Source organism: Micropterus dolomieu, linkage group LG01 (genome assembly GCF_021292245.1).
Source record: "Micropterus dolomieu isolate WLL.071019.BEF.003 ecotype Adirondacks linkage group LG01, ASM2129224v1, whole genome shotgun sequence".
In the NCBI taxonomy this organism is placed as follows: Eukaryota; Metazoa; Chordata; class Actinopteri; order Centrarchiformes; family Centrarchidae; genus Micropterus; species Micropterus dolomieu.
Window position 1 is genome coordinate 31,844,759 of NC_060150.1, and position 15,961 is coordinate 31,860,719.

Here is a 15,961-nt window from a genome sequence, read left to right on the forward strand (position 1 = left end):
TTTCGCCATTTTGTGGCCGACCCGTTGGCGATACTTAGACATGCAGGGTACCAAATGAAAGATCTGCTCAAGTCGGATCGATTGATGGCCCCCTAACACTGTGGGATGTTTCGTTCTCAATCTACAGGCCTGTAAAGCATGGGTGTGCTTTTGGTGACAGGAATTTTGATGAATACTGTTTTTATCAATATTCCAATGTTTTGTCATTTGGAACTTGGTTGTATGAACAGAAAAAGTGTAGATATCTACCAATAAAAGGATGTCCAACATTTTAACAATAAATATTGCCAAAATATGGACATTCGCCTGGTATATTTTGAAAATGTTGTATGACAACTGTTGTATTTTAGTTTATTTTCATCAGATTTACAGTTACAATTGCATTCTAGGTGTATTAGAAGATATTCAGTTGCATTATGATGGTTTTGATGGCTAATTGCATTAAAATATAGCTTTTTTTTACCAGGCGAGGATGAAAATATCCATGTAGTCCATAACATAAAATAAATATGTTGATATACAATGGATCTATATTCCTTAGCTTCTGACTTTTCAAAGGAGACCAGAATTATGCATCTAGGCCAAATGGTTGAGGAGTTATTCCTATTTAGGCGTTTTTTCTGGAAAAAGGTGCCTGTGCCCAACAGTCCTGTAAGTTGCGAGGTGTGGCCTCCCTGGATTGTACTTCGTTTTTCCAGCACATCCCACAGATGCTCGATTGAATTAAGATCTGGGGAATTTTGGATCACACTAGCTAGCCCGACTTGCTTTCTTCCCATAGTGCACCCTTGTGCCATGTGTTCCCCACGTAAGCAACACACACACACCCAGCCATCCATGTGATGTAAAACAAAACGTGATTCATCAGACCAGGCCACCTTGATGCATGCCCGTTGTAGGAGCTTGTCAGTGGAAAGGGGTACGCATGGGCTCCCTGATTGGGCTGCGACTGCGCAGCTACTTACGCAACAAACTGTAATGTGCTGTGTGTTCTGACACCTTTCTCTCAGAACCAGCATGAACTTTTTCATCAGTTTGACCTACAGTAGCTTGTTTCTTGGATGTGAATCAATGAGCCTTGGTCGCCCATGATCCTTTCTCCCGTTCACCGCTTTTCCTATCTTGGACCACTTTTAATAGGTGCTGACCACTGCAAACTGGGAACACCCCACAAGAGCTGAAGTTTTGAAGATGCTCTGACCCCGTCGTCTAGCCATTAGAATTTGTTCCTTGTCGGTGTCACTCTAAACCTTACGCTTGCCCATTTTTCCTGCTTCTAAAACATCAACTTTGAGGACAAAATGTTCACTTCCTGCCTAATATATCCCACTCACTGACAGGTGCCATTGTAACGAGATAATCACTGTTATTCACTCACCTGTCATTTGTCATAATGTTATGGCTGATCCGTGTATACATCAATCTACATATCAGTGATTAGGAAATCAAAGCATGGCTGTACCAGAATACCAGATTTGCTGGCTACCTTCCTGTGTTTGGACTGCAGTAATTGACCTCCAACATCATACAAAGCACAACATGGTTTACTTGAAAGTGTCTCAAGACCGCCTTTTTCATGTGAATCAGGGGGCGTTTGATCTGGATGTTCTCTTGTGTGATAGGTGTAGAAGCTCCTCAGTTCTGTTTGAATAACGTCAAATAAAAATACCCCCGGAATACTAATAACATGTTTTTTCTTATTGCTTTCAGGTTGCAGACACCTAATACTTAAAGCCCTTTTATTGACTAGTAACAAAATCACTACTGATGATCACTTTTTTTAATGATAAATAATGATGATGCGTGTCTGATAATGATGTTTAAAAATAAAATTAAAAGCAAAATGTTAAAACCGCATAGAAACATGATATAAACAAATGCAACACTATCACTGCATAAAATATGTAACAATGATGTAATGAAATGACCACAGAAAGTCCATTTCCACCTTTTCTACATGTTCTCCTTTTTTCTCCCTCTTCACGCCTTCTCCTCCTGTTTCTTTGTCTTCTACTCTTATCACACCACAGCTTTACTGGCTTAAGCCTCTTCTCCCCTCATTTTCTCTTAATGTTGTGCCCACCTTCTTGTCTATAAATTGAATATGTACCATTTTTTTCTCCATTTCATTCTGCTTCTCTCTTTCTTTCTCTTCCTTCCTCTTTCTCCTCCTGTCATCCGTTCATCCCACACCTACACCTACCTCCCTGTCGTTTCAGACATGAGCTCATGACGCCTCATCTTCCTTCTCTCGCAGTCTCTCGCTCTTTGTGTCTCGCATTGATGACATCAGTGCTGGGGAGTGTTACTGTGGAAACCGAAGTAGTGCACCACAGGGATGTCACTAATTGCATGATTGCAAGTGTGTGTGTGTATGTGTGTGTGTGTGTGCTTGAGAGTGTGTGTTCGTTAGAGGTTAGGCACTGTTATACACAAATGCAAATAAGGTGCAACAACCCTCCCTGGTTTCAAGCCTTTGATCAGAACATTTTTATTCTCACACACACACACACACACACACACACACACACACACACACACTCAAGCTAAAATTTTGCACCAAGCAGATGGCAAAAAATTACATTATGTCCTTATCCCACTGTGTGTATTCATCCACACCAACTCTTTTTAGATCACCAGAGAATGTCCATTTTGTGTTTCCTCACCCGCGCCAACATTTACATATTTCGCCGTCCCGGCTGTCAACAGATTGCACTGTTGTGAGCATACGCAACTTTGGAAGGCTAGCAGGCCGAAAGACAGAGTGACCATGTCCACTGACTCACACTAAGTTGACGCACACATTTCTGTCCCTGTTGCAGTGCTACTTTATGATATTTCTGTGTCGCCTTCGGTATGAATCTTTTGTGTGTGAGGGTCTGGCATGACTTTTATCAGCACGCTTTGTTCTCTCTGGCATTCTCCGTCCTCTGCTCCACTGTGCCAGCCTGGGAGCACGGCACACAGAGAAACAGAGAACAATAAAGAAAAAAGAGAGCGGGGAAGAAAGGGCTGTCATGCAATGATGAGATTTTTTTGGTCTTACAGCTGACCCTCCAGGATCTGACACGTGTTCAGATGATCATGGGAGATGTACAGATACATTTTATTTAACGTGCCGTGTAAAGGAGTAACAACTCATATTTAAATTACATATTCAAAGTTGTGACCTGATGATTTTATTCAAGAAAATGTCTTGTAAGACCTCGAGTGATCATCATTGAGAAGCCATACAGTGCAACTTTATCTAACCATCACAACAGGAATTCTCTGTTCTCTGTTACTGGGAGTGTGTGCATAAATACAGCGTATGTGTGTGTGCGCACCTGTACATCTTCCCAAGCAGGCATCCTCTTCATGCCAGTAGAATGTCTTTATGAAGCCACAGGTTCCTCACAGGGGGAAAAACATACCCCACCTTTACTCCCTCTCTCACTCTGTGTGTGTGTCTCTCCCTTCCTCCTCTGCAGTTTACGCTGTAAACCTGTAACCCACAGACATCAAAGAGAGACACAGAGGGCGAGATATAACTGGTGTGGAAAGCACCAAACACAGGAAGGCAGAATATTGTACAACGGGGAAGCGACGGCATGCCGTTTTCCAATTTACCTCCATTTCTGACCTCTTTAAACCTGCTGTGTTTCATCTGTCTGTACTATCCTCTGTATTTCATTCTATTTATTCACTTATATATTTATTCATTCAGAAGTTAAAAGGAATACACCGCACGATGTTGCCGACGCTGTCTTTGGAGGTCATTCACATCTTTTTTGGCTTGATGAGGATGTGTGGAGGTTGATAATTGGTGACTGCAGGGTGTGTGTTTGTGTGTGTCTCTGTGTGTACAGTATGTGGTTTGTATTTTCACTTCTTTGTGGCTGCTTTCCAAATGAGCCCATGATCCAGAACTCATTAGAATGCTGTAATTCTTTATGATTTGGATTATAATAAAGGGGAAATAAGTAAAATTGGTGTCAATAACCCTCCCCCCCCCCACACACACACTCCTCCTTGAATAACAATATTGATGTTTGAGTGTATCTCTGGGGTTTGTGTGTTGATGTAATTGTGGTGTATAATCTTGTACTCCGTGGCTGACATCCAGAGATCATAACCACATCACTTCAATGTTTTCAATAAAGGAATATTCCTCCAGAACAGAAATCAACGCCCTGTTGCCTTGATTCTGTTGCCCCCTGCAGTTGATGTGATGTATTACGGATTAAATCACCCCTGGGAATACTCACTCAAATCCAGCAAAGGCACTGAAACACTAGTTTTGTCACTGAATGTTGTAATTGCAGCTATAGCACCCCATAATCATACATTTAGCTGATGTCAAATCAGCACCTTGGGGAACATTTGAAACAGAATGTTTAAGATAAGTTAAGCAGGTGCCAATTGTAACATTTGTACGTGAATGCTTCACCTGTTAAGAGACTGATACACTTTTAAATAAAACATATAAAACATGAATACAAATAAGAGACACGATGGTTACATCCTATTTATCATACTCTTCAACTATACACATAAATATACCTGCAGTTTATTTGAGTTTGAACTTAATCAGATTCGTCCTTTTAAGACAGCAGTTATAATATTCACAATTTCTTTTCTCACAACTCAAACAGCTATGGGCTAAACTACCTAATGTTTGTCCATTAATATAGCAGTAAACTTCCACTTTAACATGGGCTTTTATTCAGCCTAGAATATACTAATAGAGCCCAGAAAGTCTTTATAAACATAACATAGCCAGAAGCCTTTGATACCAGTAAACCCACTTCAACCCAGTCACTGATAACTGTGTATTAACCATCCTTTATTTTTAGACAGTCGGACGCCACAACCAATCAAGCCATTTCATCTTTCCCCACATCTCCCTGAGACAATTACCTCCAATTTTACTTCAATAACACTCTCCCTTCTCCGTCAGTAAACAATCAAATCACTCCATTGTTGAGGGTAATTGGATCTCTTTAAATCAAATCAGCCATTATGGTCCTGATGAAGCACGCCCTGCTCAGCGGGAGTTAGCGACACATGAGGGAATGCAGCACAGGAATACATTACCAGCTCTGCCTCCCAGGTGAAGATGGCTATATTGGAGGAGCTGTGTAATACAGGTTTATTAGACTGTGCAGTGATCAGCACAGGGCTTGTTTCTCCCCTTGAGGACATGTTCCAGCTCACATTTCAGTGACAGAGAGAGAGGAAAAGGCAAGATTGCGCTCCAGTATGTAGAGAGGCTGTCTTTGTCACAGTAGGACTTTAAAGTAGGAAGAGTCACCACCCACTCGTAATAAACAAATCTATGTTAATTTACTTCTCAGCTCTTATATTTTTTCCCTTCCTGTTTGACTGCCTATGATCTGTGAGGTTCCAGGAACAATTGTTACATAGAGTTGCTGTAGCTTGGCTTCTAGCTGTGTGTACTACAATATGCTGACTGATTGTACTTTTTAAACAGCCATCCCAACACTTTCAGATTAGTCATTTTGTCAACTTAATCTGTCAAACTTCAATATGTCCTTGAGAGGTAAATTGTGTATTGTAAGTAGTAATTTTTAACCCAGTATTTTAACAAAACAAAAAAAATGAATCATCAGGGTAATGAGCATATCAAAAGATTTAGCTTTTAAAATGTGTTGAATTTTGCATCAGCGTTAGGAAAGTGCAGCAACTCCCTCTCATTTATGTGAATCTATAATTCATCAATACGCTACTTGCAGGCTCTGGGTATCATGGTGTCTGGATTCAGGAAAGAGGCCAGATTTTATTTAACTAAAGGGCTGTCCGAGCACAGCTTTGCTTTAGTTTAGTTTAGTCCTTTCTATTTATTTCTGTATATAGTATTAATATTTGTTCTATGATGAAACTCTGTGAGCTGATAAAAAATTCAATAAAGCCCCAAGAGACTAAAAAATGACATTGTGAAATCGAGGTTTAAAAAAAATCATCTCAAGTATCTTATAAAAACATCTCACATCAAAAACTAATTTAGAAGAAATATCCCAAACACAACACAAACCAAAACCTGAAGCAAACAACCAGAAAGCCAGATAATGAGCAATGTGTATGTTCAGGTGAGATGCGTACTGGGGTGCATGCATTGCTGTATGTTTGTGTATTGTCAAGGTGAGGTGTGTGTGAGGCTTTCAGTCATGCTTCTTAGCGCTCAGTGATTATCAGGAGGCGGCGTCTTCTGCTAACAAGGTGTGTTATTAAAAGGGTTGGAGATAACGAGGAGCTCTCCGTTTGATTCGTCAGCTATCAAGGCGTTTCACATTGCATTCGTCCCAGCATGCACTAATGTGTATGTAGGCTAAACTTCCTTTCTTTTCTCAGTTTCTCTGTCCTTCAGTCATTCTTCCTGTTCTCCCAAACGTGGGTAACTGTGCTGTTTTCCCCTCCTCCTTCAACCTCTCTTCCTTTCTCTCCTTTCAGATGATCTTCTCAATTCCGCACTCGCCCTCTGTGGGATGAATGTGATGATGTTGTGGAGAATGATAGGGACATGTGTGTGTTTGTGTGTGCGCACACGCATATTTCAGGGATATGCTGACAGTAAGACAGCAGTGTATCAGAGCATCTGTCTGTAAGCAGAAAGTACCCAGACAAACGTGTGCACATGAATATAGCTCTAACAGTTTTAACATCTTTACTCTTCACCCTCCCATTGTTATTACTGGATTCCCTACAGTCAGTGAGTTGATTAATTAGTCAGTCAGTCAGTCAATCAATAAATTGTCAGTCATTCACATAGTAAATTATGTGGCAGTCAGTCCGTAAATTAGCACGACAGTAAATTAGCAATGCATTCAGTCAGTAAATAATTCACTCACTCATTCACTCAGAAATTAGGAAGATCATTAAATCAAGAAAGAAAGCAAATTAATCAGTCAGTCATCAGCCAGTAAATGAGTCAGGGAATTTGTCAGCCTGATTCAAGTCAGTCAAATAATGAGTCTTCCACTTAGGATGCAGCTTAACTTTGTACTCACAGCCAAAAGACAATGACCGTTTAACCTCTGCTCAGCCTGCCAGCCTGAGATAACACTGTGCCAATTAACTCACAGCTCCATCCTTATAACGTTTACATGTGTGTGCCTTGGTGTGTGATTGTGCATGTCTGTGTGCATGCATGTGTGTTGAAGTCTCCATGTCTCCATGTGAGTTTTCATGGGTGTGCCTTTGTAAGTTAAAAAGTGTATAACAACAATGTTTGTTGTACCAGCACATACGTATACTCATACATTATTCTTCTTTGAGTGTGGGTGTATGTGAGAGAGATAGAAAGAGAGAGGTATTACTCATGTTTGGGGGACTGTTTACACAGCCACGATGTGGGGACTCGCCTTCCTTTTAGGGAAAAAAGTTCCAATAAAATTTTAGGGTGAAGACTTTTGTGTGTGTGTGTGTGTGTGTGTGTGTGTGTGTGTGTGTTCGTTCCCTGGCTTGATGAAGGTTGATAGTGTCATCTGACTTTGCTTCACTGTGTATTGCTTTACTGTTCTCTGCCCTTCCCGGATCACTTCGACTTATTAGAGGTAATAGGGAAGGGATTTACCACCAGCCTCTAAGGGCTTCGTGGATAGATTGGTGATAGATTGGTCTTGAAAAAACATTATAAAGAAGTAGGTAATTTTTTGAAAAAGTTTAAGAAAAGATAAAATGAATAAAAGAAGGGAAATATGAAGGGGAGATTTCAGGCTTAGATTTGGTTCTGACTGCATACTACTGAATGAACAAATCCCCACAAGGATGTATTGCTTTTACTTTTATTTTTCACTAAGACTTAATAAATTTAAAGTAGCACCTTGGGATGCAGAAGATTAGACCTCTGATGCAAAGCTGTGGTTAGATAGGTATTCTGTAATGTTGTGCTGTTGCAGTGAAAATGAGCTGTTTAGAAACATTATTTCACAAACAATGAAAAAACTCCCAGGGAAATCCAAAAAGTATTTTGTGGTTATTGCAAATTGAGTGTTTTGGCCTCCAGCTTTTCTCCCTGCCAGAGGATGTAATAGTCCACTTTAAGATACTATGAGTGGATATAACACTTAGAGTAGCACTTACTTTTCAGCTACTTTATCTGATCCAGCTCTTTTGTGGAGGACTTGCATTTGTAAAATTTAGGAGACAGTGACTCACACTGAGCAGCCCTTCAATGTTGTATACACACACACAAACTAGCATGCACTCACAGTGTTATAAATGGCATGCTTTGTCACACCCAGCAACATATCATAGAGAAGATAGACTGATTAATTCTTGTGGAGATGCTCTATTGATTGAAGTGTACCTTTTAGTGTACATCAGGGTAAGAGGCCTCGTCCTAGTAGTTCTTTTGAGTTGATTTTGTTAAAAATTAACCACATTTCAGCCATGGTTCATTATTCAGCAATCACCTCTGCATCAAAATTGATGGTTCTTCACCTGAAACATGACCTATGGGTTTCATCCCAGGAGCTTGAGATGAATCAAGTGTAATTGACAGGTTTTATGACGGTCAAGGCATTTCTTACCTCTTGACTGCTGCTCATATTAGATGAATCTCCACACACCACCCCAGTCAGCACAAGCACCTCTTCCCTCTCATCTCTTCAATTCCTCTCCTGTCTTCCATTCTTCCACTCGCCCCCTATTTGCTCTGATCTCTCCTGTATTGGCCCCTTTGCTCAGTCATCTTCATATCCGGTTATCTCGCTCTCATGGGAAACACCACTGTGAGTGTCGGAGTAATTGACTCAGAAATACTGCAGGAAATAACAGTCAATTGTTTCCTGAATGCAGTTCATGTGTCCCTGCAAAGTGTCATCAATGTAACTAAGAAACACATCTAACTAAGACCAGCATGATACAGACTCCTTTACTGTGTGGGTGAGCTCAGATTACATGTAGGTGGTTTTGTCCTCAACCTCCATCATTCCCTTTTTAAAATCCATACTCACACCACTTTACCTTAAACTCCCCTTCACTCCAAATGTTATTGCTTCCATCTGCTCCACTCTCCCACTACCTGAGTTTATGAGTTTCCTATCTGACAGCATCTCTTAATTACTCCCTCTCTCTGTTGCTTCGATCTCTCAAACAACCCATTCTTTGAATGTCAGTTTTTTTTCTTCATTTTCTTCATATGCCAGCCTTTTCACCGAAATACCGTGAGTCGCCCCTTTTATTGGATTCTCAGCATGTCTGCATTAGTGTGTGTGCATCAGAGGATTTGCAGTGTGACTTCTCAAACTAAAGCTTTATGGAGCTATCCAAACCACTCACTAGCCATACTTGCTTTGAAAAAAATAGTAAAACAGCAATATTAGTTTTATGTCATAGAGGCTTTGAAGTATCTGTTATGTATATTATTGAGGTAATTAGATGGATTTTTATATCGTACATTCATCCTTAACCACAGCATAAATGCGTGTCTGAAATCATCTCTTTGAATAGGAATATGAACTGCCATAGAAAATGTAAACCCTCAGCCCTACACATAGTTTTTCAGACTGTAAATTGGAAATCATATGTTCCTTTTGTCAGAGTTCAGTCCAGTAGCCTATATATCTATCCTCCATCCAAGGGCATTTTCTAGAACAACCTTTCAAGATGTTTACAACAAAATTGGATGTGCAGAGAATAAAATATGACAATGTTTTTGTCCCTTTCCTTCATTTTCTTCACACACACCAGGTAAATATGCCATGAGAGATTTGATCCATCGGTTACCAGGCAGTAGTAGTAGCAGCAGCAACAATAATGCCACCAGCAGTGGGACCTCCGGGACCACAGGCCCTCCCAGCAAGGCCATGTCAGACGATACGGTTACTGCCGTCTGCTGCGCACTGCACGAAGTCATCACCAAGAACATGGAGAACGCCAAAGCCCTGCGGGATGCTGGTGGCATAGAAAAACTCATCGGCATCGCCCGCAGCAAAGGAGACAAGTGAGTAGGCCAAAGTTTTGAGACCATAACAAGAAATTAGGTTATTTTCAACTTTAAGAGTAAAACTGCTGATTTGTTTGATAACAAGAGAAAACCTTTTTTCAAGAACATTTTCAAGACTGAAGGCACCATGATTTGTACGTCCGTACATTGCATCAAATGGCAAAATTCTAGATATGTTGCATGTGCATCGTCATAGAGGCAATGCTCAAAAGGACAGCGTGACATATTTGGTATTTTTGTAAATCATTTAGACCCATTGGTGGGTCTTGCAGGTTTAAAGAGATGTCTCCATCATAATTTCAAAACTGCTTTATGTGCCAACACTCAGCTTCTTCCTCAGTGTCACATCTCTAAACTAGCATACCATTAGCCTTCATACATATGAAGATAGCATACTGGCCTGGACAAAGCACATTGCTTTTCCTCTAGCACAAGGCAGAATGTAAAAACAACAAATAAGACCTTGGTCCAACACCTTGGACAACTAATTTACCATTAACACTGTTTTGGTAGACTATTTTACCCAAAATACCTTATAGCATTATGAGTGGCTGTATTATTTACAGGTGTTGTCCCAATAAGAAAAACCTGTGTTACTGTCATGCTACTGAGTTCATCCCTACAACTTAACATCTATCTGAAATACATTTGCATTTACAATTGAGTCCCAAATTAGGTTCAGCAGGAATCCTCAAATGATGCAATTATAAATCTGATACTGATATATTATAATAGGTTATAGAGAAGTATGTCATATGTACTGCCACAGAACAGAGTTACCTACGCTTTTGCTGAAGTGGCTATTGGATCGTAAAGATGCTATGTGTTTAACAGTCTTTTAGATTTGAGCAGGGAATATTTTCTGCTCAGGAAAGGTAAAGAACACTTACTGTAACTCTCACAACATTAGGATTGGATTCTGATACACAGGTAAAGCCAAAGAGGAAAAGTGCTACATTATATATCCATTATATATTTGTTTGTTTGAGTCATTCACTGATGCCTCAGAGAGAGAGAATGATGATTCTGAAAAATAATCTCGGACTAAGCATGGGAACGAAATGAGAAAGCTCTCTAATGACTTTCCTCGTTTACAAGGACAAACTAACCCTAAAATATAATGTAAAGGCAAGGGAAAAAGACAAAACAGATTCTCATAGATTATCGTATTGTACATGTCAAGACATCATTTCATCCCACCCTGTCTGTCAGTAGTGACCAGTGCCTTAATAACTGCGTCTGCCTTCCCTGTGATCATTCGTCCACAAATGACAGCTGGAGAACAACAAGGAAGATGCAGCAGGGATATAACTCCTGTCACCATGGGAGGCCGAGCAGGGTGTTTTGCATTGCTGCTATGGCAACCAGCAGGTCAGGGGTTGCCATGACACCAGATTGTTATCAGGCAGAGGTCAAACGTTCATTTATTGTTATGGAGAGATACTTGGACTATTTGGGGAATTATGCTCAAGGGCACCATTACAGAGAGAGATAGTGAGAGAGAGAGAGCTTGAAGATACCTTTGTAAGTGCAAATTTCACAGTGAGTGTAGTTTGCTGCTATTAGCCCACACATCTTCATTTTCTCAGGATAGGCACACTGAGGATAAATGCTCCTTATCAGCAGTGCCACGCAACTCACACAAACTTTCAGATTGTGAAAATACAGTAATAACTAGAACTGCAAGTAGCTGTAAGCGGGGTCCAAGCCTCCTGGCGCCAGCTGTGCCCAGTGCCCCGTGCCCACGCATAGGCCACCCGAGTCGACCTGGGCGCCTCGCCGTGGCATCAGGGGCAATGGTGAATAAATGACAAAAGTTTGAAATTAAAGGGACTTGTGGTTACGGATATATAAAACGAATGTACTGTATGTGTATGGGAGTATGGGGAGTTATTTGATATACGATTAATAGCGCCACCTAGAGGCCAATTGACACCAAATTTCATACAACCCATTGGGAAGGCATGCCACATAAGCTTCCCAGGTTTGGTGTTGTTTGGAAATCCCTAAGTAGGATCCAACATCACTTCCTGTTTTTTGTGTTTTGGAACAGATTTTCACGTATCAATCTGGGGACCACTAACTTTATCAGCTTCATCCAGACATGTTCCGTGCCAAGTTTGGTGCTGATCTTCCATTCCAAACCTAACATATGACATCAATTCCTGATTTTAACATTTTTTGGAAAGATTTGTTAGCCTATAAATGGGCCATTTTTTCGCGGATCAAAATTTCCTATACAAATCATCTTGGTCCAGAGGTGGTCCGTGCCAAATTTGGTGCAAATCCGATCGGCTTCAGAGGAGTTAATTAAAATGGGTTTCTCAGGTATTGCAATGTAGCGAAAAAAGTCTAGGTAGAAATGGGAATGGTCTATGCCATGATCCCCCGAACGTGTGGATATAAGGTTTCTGATATGCGCCCTTGTATGTGTGAGTTCCAAGCCCAAACGCAATAACATTGCTTATTTGCCTGAGGTACATGCAGTGGTTTGGACCTACACTGTGAGTTTCGCGTCTGTAGCACTTACTGTCTAGTCCGCATTCATACAAATAGCAGCATGGTTTGGCAGCCCCAAAACTTTTGCCTCTTGCTAGAATTCAGTCAAATGCAATGAATAAGAATAATCTTGCAAGGATCCGAATTCTTGTTGGTGTTCAAGGTAGTGAAGCCACCATGACATATGACCAAATGTAAAAAGTGTCCATTAAGATCTGTTTTCAAATGCAAATTGTCTCAGTATATAAAAATGTTGTAGCGGTGAATATGTTATTTCCTTCCTTGACTTTATTCATATGTACCTTGGATACATTTCAGTGCATTGTGCTTGCAGTATGCTGTGGCTTCCTGTTGATACCATTACCCCATATTTCAATTTTTGTGACACTTTGAGTTCTTTTTACTGGGAACAAATAAAACCCTGGGTGGTGCCTGTTTTCAGGAACATTTCTGTTAAATTTGGTGAACAAATGGAAAATGAGCGTCCCTTCTGCTTCCCTCTGTAGCTGTTAGAAGGGCAGGGATTATGAACTGATTCCCACTTAAGTCATTTTTTAGCAAAGTGGCAGGGATGGGACCATTAGCATGGCAGAGAGGGTCATTTTCAACTCATCTGGAAACTCAGTTTGTGTGCAAGGGAAATCATTCTCTGCCAAAAAGAGCAATTTCTCTTAAAACCATCACAAGTGCCAGTGGCCTGCACACAGCTGGTAAAGATGGGACAGAATAACATCGCAACATTATCCAAAGGAATGGGGCCCTGGAGAAATAACTCTCTCTTTCTATATCTCTCTCTAGACACTCAGCAAAGGTGGTAAAGGCAGCTTCTCAGGTCCTCAGCAGTATGTGGCAGTACAGAGACCTGCGCTCCCTCTACAAGAAGGTAGGATGTAGCACAAACCATGTGCTCATACGTTTTTAGGTCTCAGTTCATCTCATATTATTTTTCCTCTCACTAACTACCATTTAATCCATAAGAAATTATGTTTGCATGCCAGACATCACTTTTGAGGATTTATAACCTTACTATCTATTGTGAAACACATACAGTAAACCAAAGGTAAATATAAATTTTCTACTCTATAATGTCATGTATGGTCAATTATGACTACTGGCTGAGACTCCCAGTAGATGAAGAATTCATCTGACGTCAATATCTGCAAGGACACACATTTGATAGGTCTGCTATTACATAATGAATGAATCACAATTTATTAATTAGTTAGTTAAAAGCGTAATGATGATTTGAACATAAACCAAAAACATTATTCTAAAACAGTGCATTTAACCCCGTCTTCACATTATCAGATATGTTGAAGCGTAATGCTGTCATAATATTGACACCATCCATTAATTCATTAGTGCTTTGCAAATCTCTTCTGACTAGGGGCTCTGACATTGAGTGATTGATGCTTAACGTAAATAAATTGTAAGAGTTTAAAAAATATTTCTGGATATAGTTGTGTTGTGAAAAAGCAAGAAAATTAACAAGCTTTGGCAAAAGAGAGATACATATCAAATTGGCTGGCAGTAGCACTTGTGTTAATTATATTAGGTTTTTGACAGAGCACCTTTATAATTAAAAGAAAGTAATTACTATATATGGCAAATTGGTATTAAACTATCTAAGGATTAACTATATTAAGATGAGGGCTTTCGCTGAAACAGGAATTGATGACAGTTCTCTTCTTAAACTGTTCATGAAGCAATTTAGGAAACACAGTTAAATTATAATTTACTCACATCGGAAGATTAAGCTCCCTTTTTGTGACAGCTGAAGTTTTTGGTTTCGACCTCTATAGGATTTGCTGTTGTCTCCCAGACTCAATTTAAATCTTTGCAGTCTTAAGCGGCAGCTAAACTGGGCTAAAGCTAACTCCATCCTGCAATTGACAACTTAGCAAGACATTGCCCATGTTTGTCACAAGCTGACAGCATTTTTTGTAATTTATGGTATTAATTTGAATAAATACACAACTGGGAGGCAAATGACAATGCAACAATCACTCAAACAAGTCCAGCCGGCCCCAGCAAGGTGAAGTACTGTATGGTATATGAACCAAGCAGTAGCTCCATTAACAAGGTGTTGGTTCTATCACATGAGCCTTGAGCAGGTTGACTCTGTAAGTACACCAGTGTAGCCTACAAATAAGCTTTGAAGCAAAGATGAAGTGACTGGCATAGAGTGAAGTCAATTCATTAAAAAACCAAGGTAGATCTCTAAACAACCTCAGCATTATCATATTTGTTCAGCAGACATTAGCTTGGAGACTGGCTGCTGTAGTCTGTGGGGTTTATGGCCCAATGTAGTTGTGTCTTAATTTATTTGTGTGTGTACTTAAGTGTATATGTGAGTATCTTATGCAGTACACTTTACATGCACCTTTGTTGTGTGTGCTGTGTATATCTATGTGTGTGTGTATGTGTGTACTTTCGCCTTGAGGTCAGTCATAACTACCTCCAAACAAAAGAATAATGGGGTTCTGCTGGACACCATCACAAGTGAGCAACAGTGTGTTTACTGAGGCAGGAGGATCAATAACTTTGTGTTAGTCACTAGACTGTTTGTTTTTTTCCCCAACACGTAAACACATACACACACACACACACACGCACACACACACACACACACACACACACACACACACACACACACTCTAACTTACACACATCCACAGGCTAACATCAATGCTAATGGTTATTTATCCCCATCCTGAAGACTGAATGGTGTTAATGCTATTGGCGACCAGGAAACGGTAGCTCAATAATACAGTAGCGGTCATGCAGCTCAAGAAGAATGGCACAAACAAGCAGAAAGTTGGGGGGAAATCGTATAAGGTCTAGAGAAATGATGATTTGTGTGTGTGCTGCTCTCACACAGACACACTCTTATCTATTTCTCTCTTACACAACACAAACACTGTTGAAACCCACTTTCTCCTCCTCCGGATCTTTTGTTTCTTTTCAAATGAAAAATACTTACACACACTTGGAACTTGATTAAAAATAATGACAGATGCTCTGTTCCTTATACTTGTCAGTAGTGAGTGTTGTTGAGTGAATGTCTGCCACCAAGGTTATCTGCCATTCAGCGCACTACAACCTCAGAAGCATAATCAACAAGTTTTGGTGAGATATTTAAAAATATTAAGTAACACATTCCCAGAAGATGTCCTTGGCTTTCAGTGTGTCTTTGTCATCTCTGGGCGGAGAGAAAAAAGAAGAATGAAGCTGATGATGTATTTGTGCTGCATACTTGCTTATGTGCTATACAATGCAAACCTTGCGACAAATGATACCTTTGTGATGCTTATAAGAATCAGTTTTAGTTTCTGAAGCCCTAGTTTGTGGAAGTGTTGCTGTATAGTAAAGTGTCCGTTAAATATTTATATTATTCAGTATTGTCCCATATTCAGCATTTAATATGAAACCTTTGTTAAAAGACATTCAACAGAACATCGAGAGAGGTTATTTGCACACTGCAATTTGATTCACTTCAACAAGTCATTTCAC

General features: G+C 40.1%; 1 protein-coding gene across 1 annotated transcript in view; it reads left to right on the forward strand.

Moving 5' to 3' along the window:
- Positions 1-15,961, forward strand: part of ctnnd2a (catenin (cadherin-associated protein), delta 2a) — a 280,580-nt gene that overhangs the window by 252,229 nt on the left and 12,390 nt on the right. The window contains exons 19-20 of the mRNA XM_046065452.1: positions 9,694-9,946; positions 13,247-13,331. Coding sequence (XP_045921408.1) covers positions 9,694-9,946; positions 13,247-13,331 — 338 coding nt within the window. The remainder of the gene's footprint in view (positions 1-9,693; positions 9,947-13,246; positions 13,332-15,961) is intronic.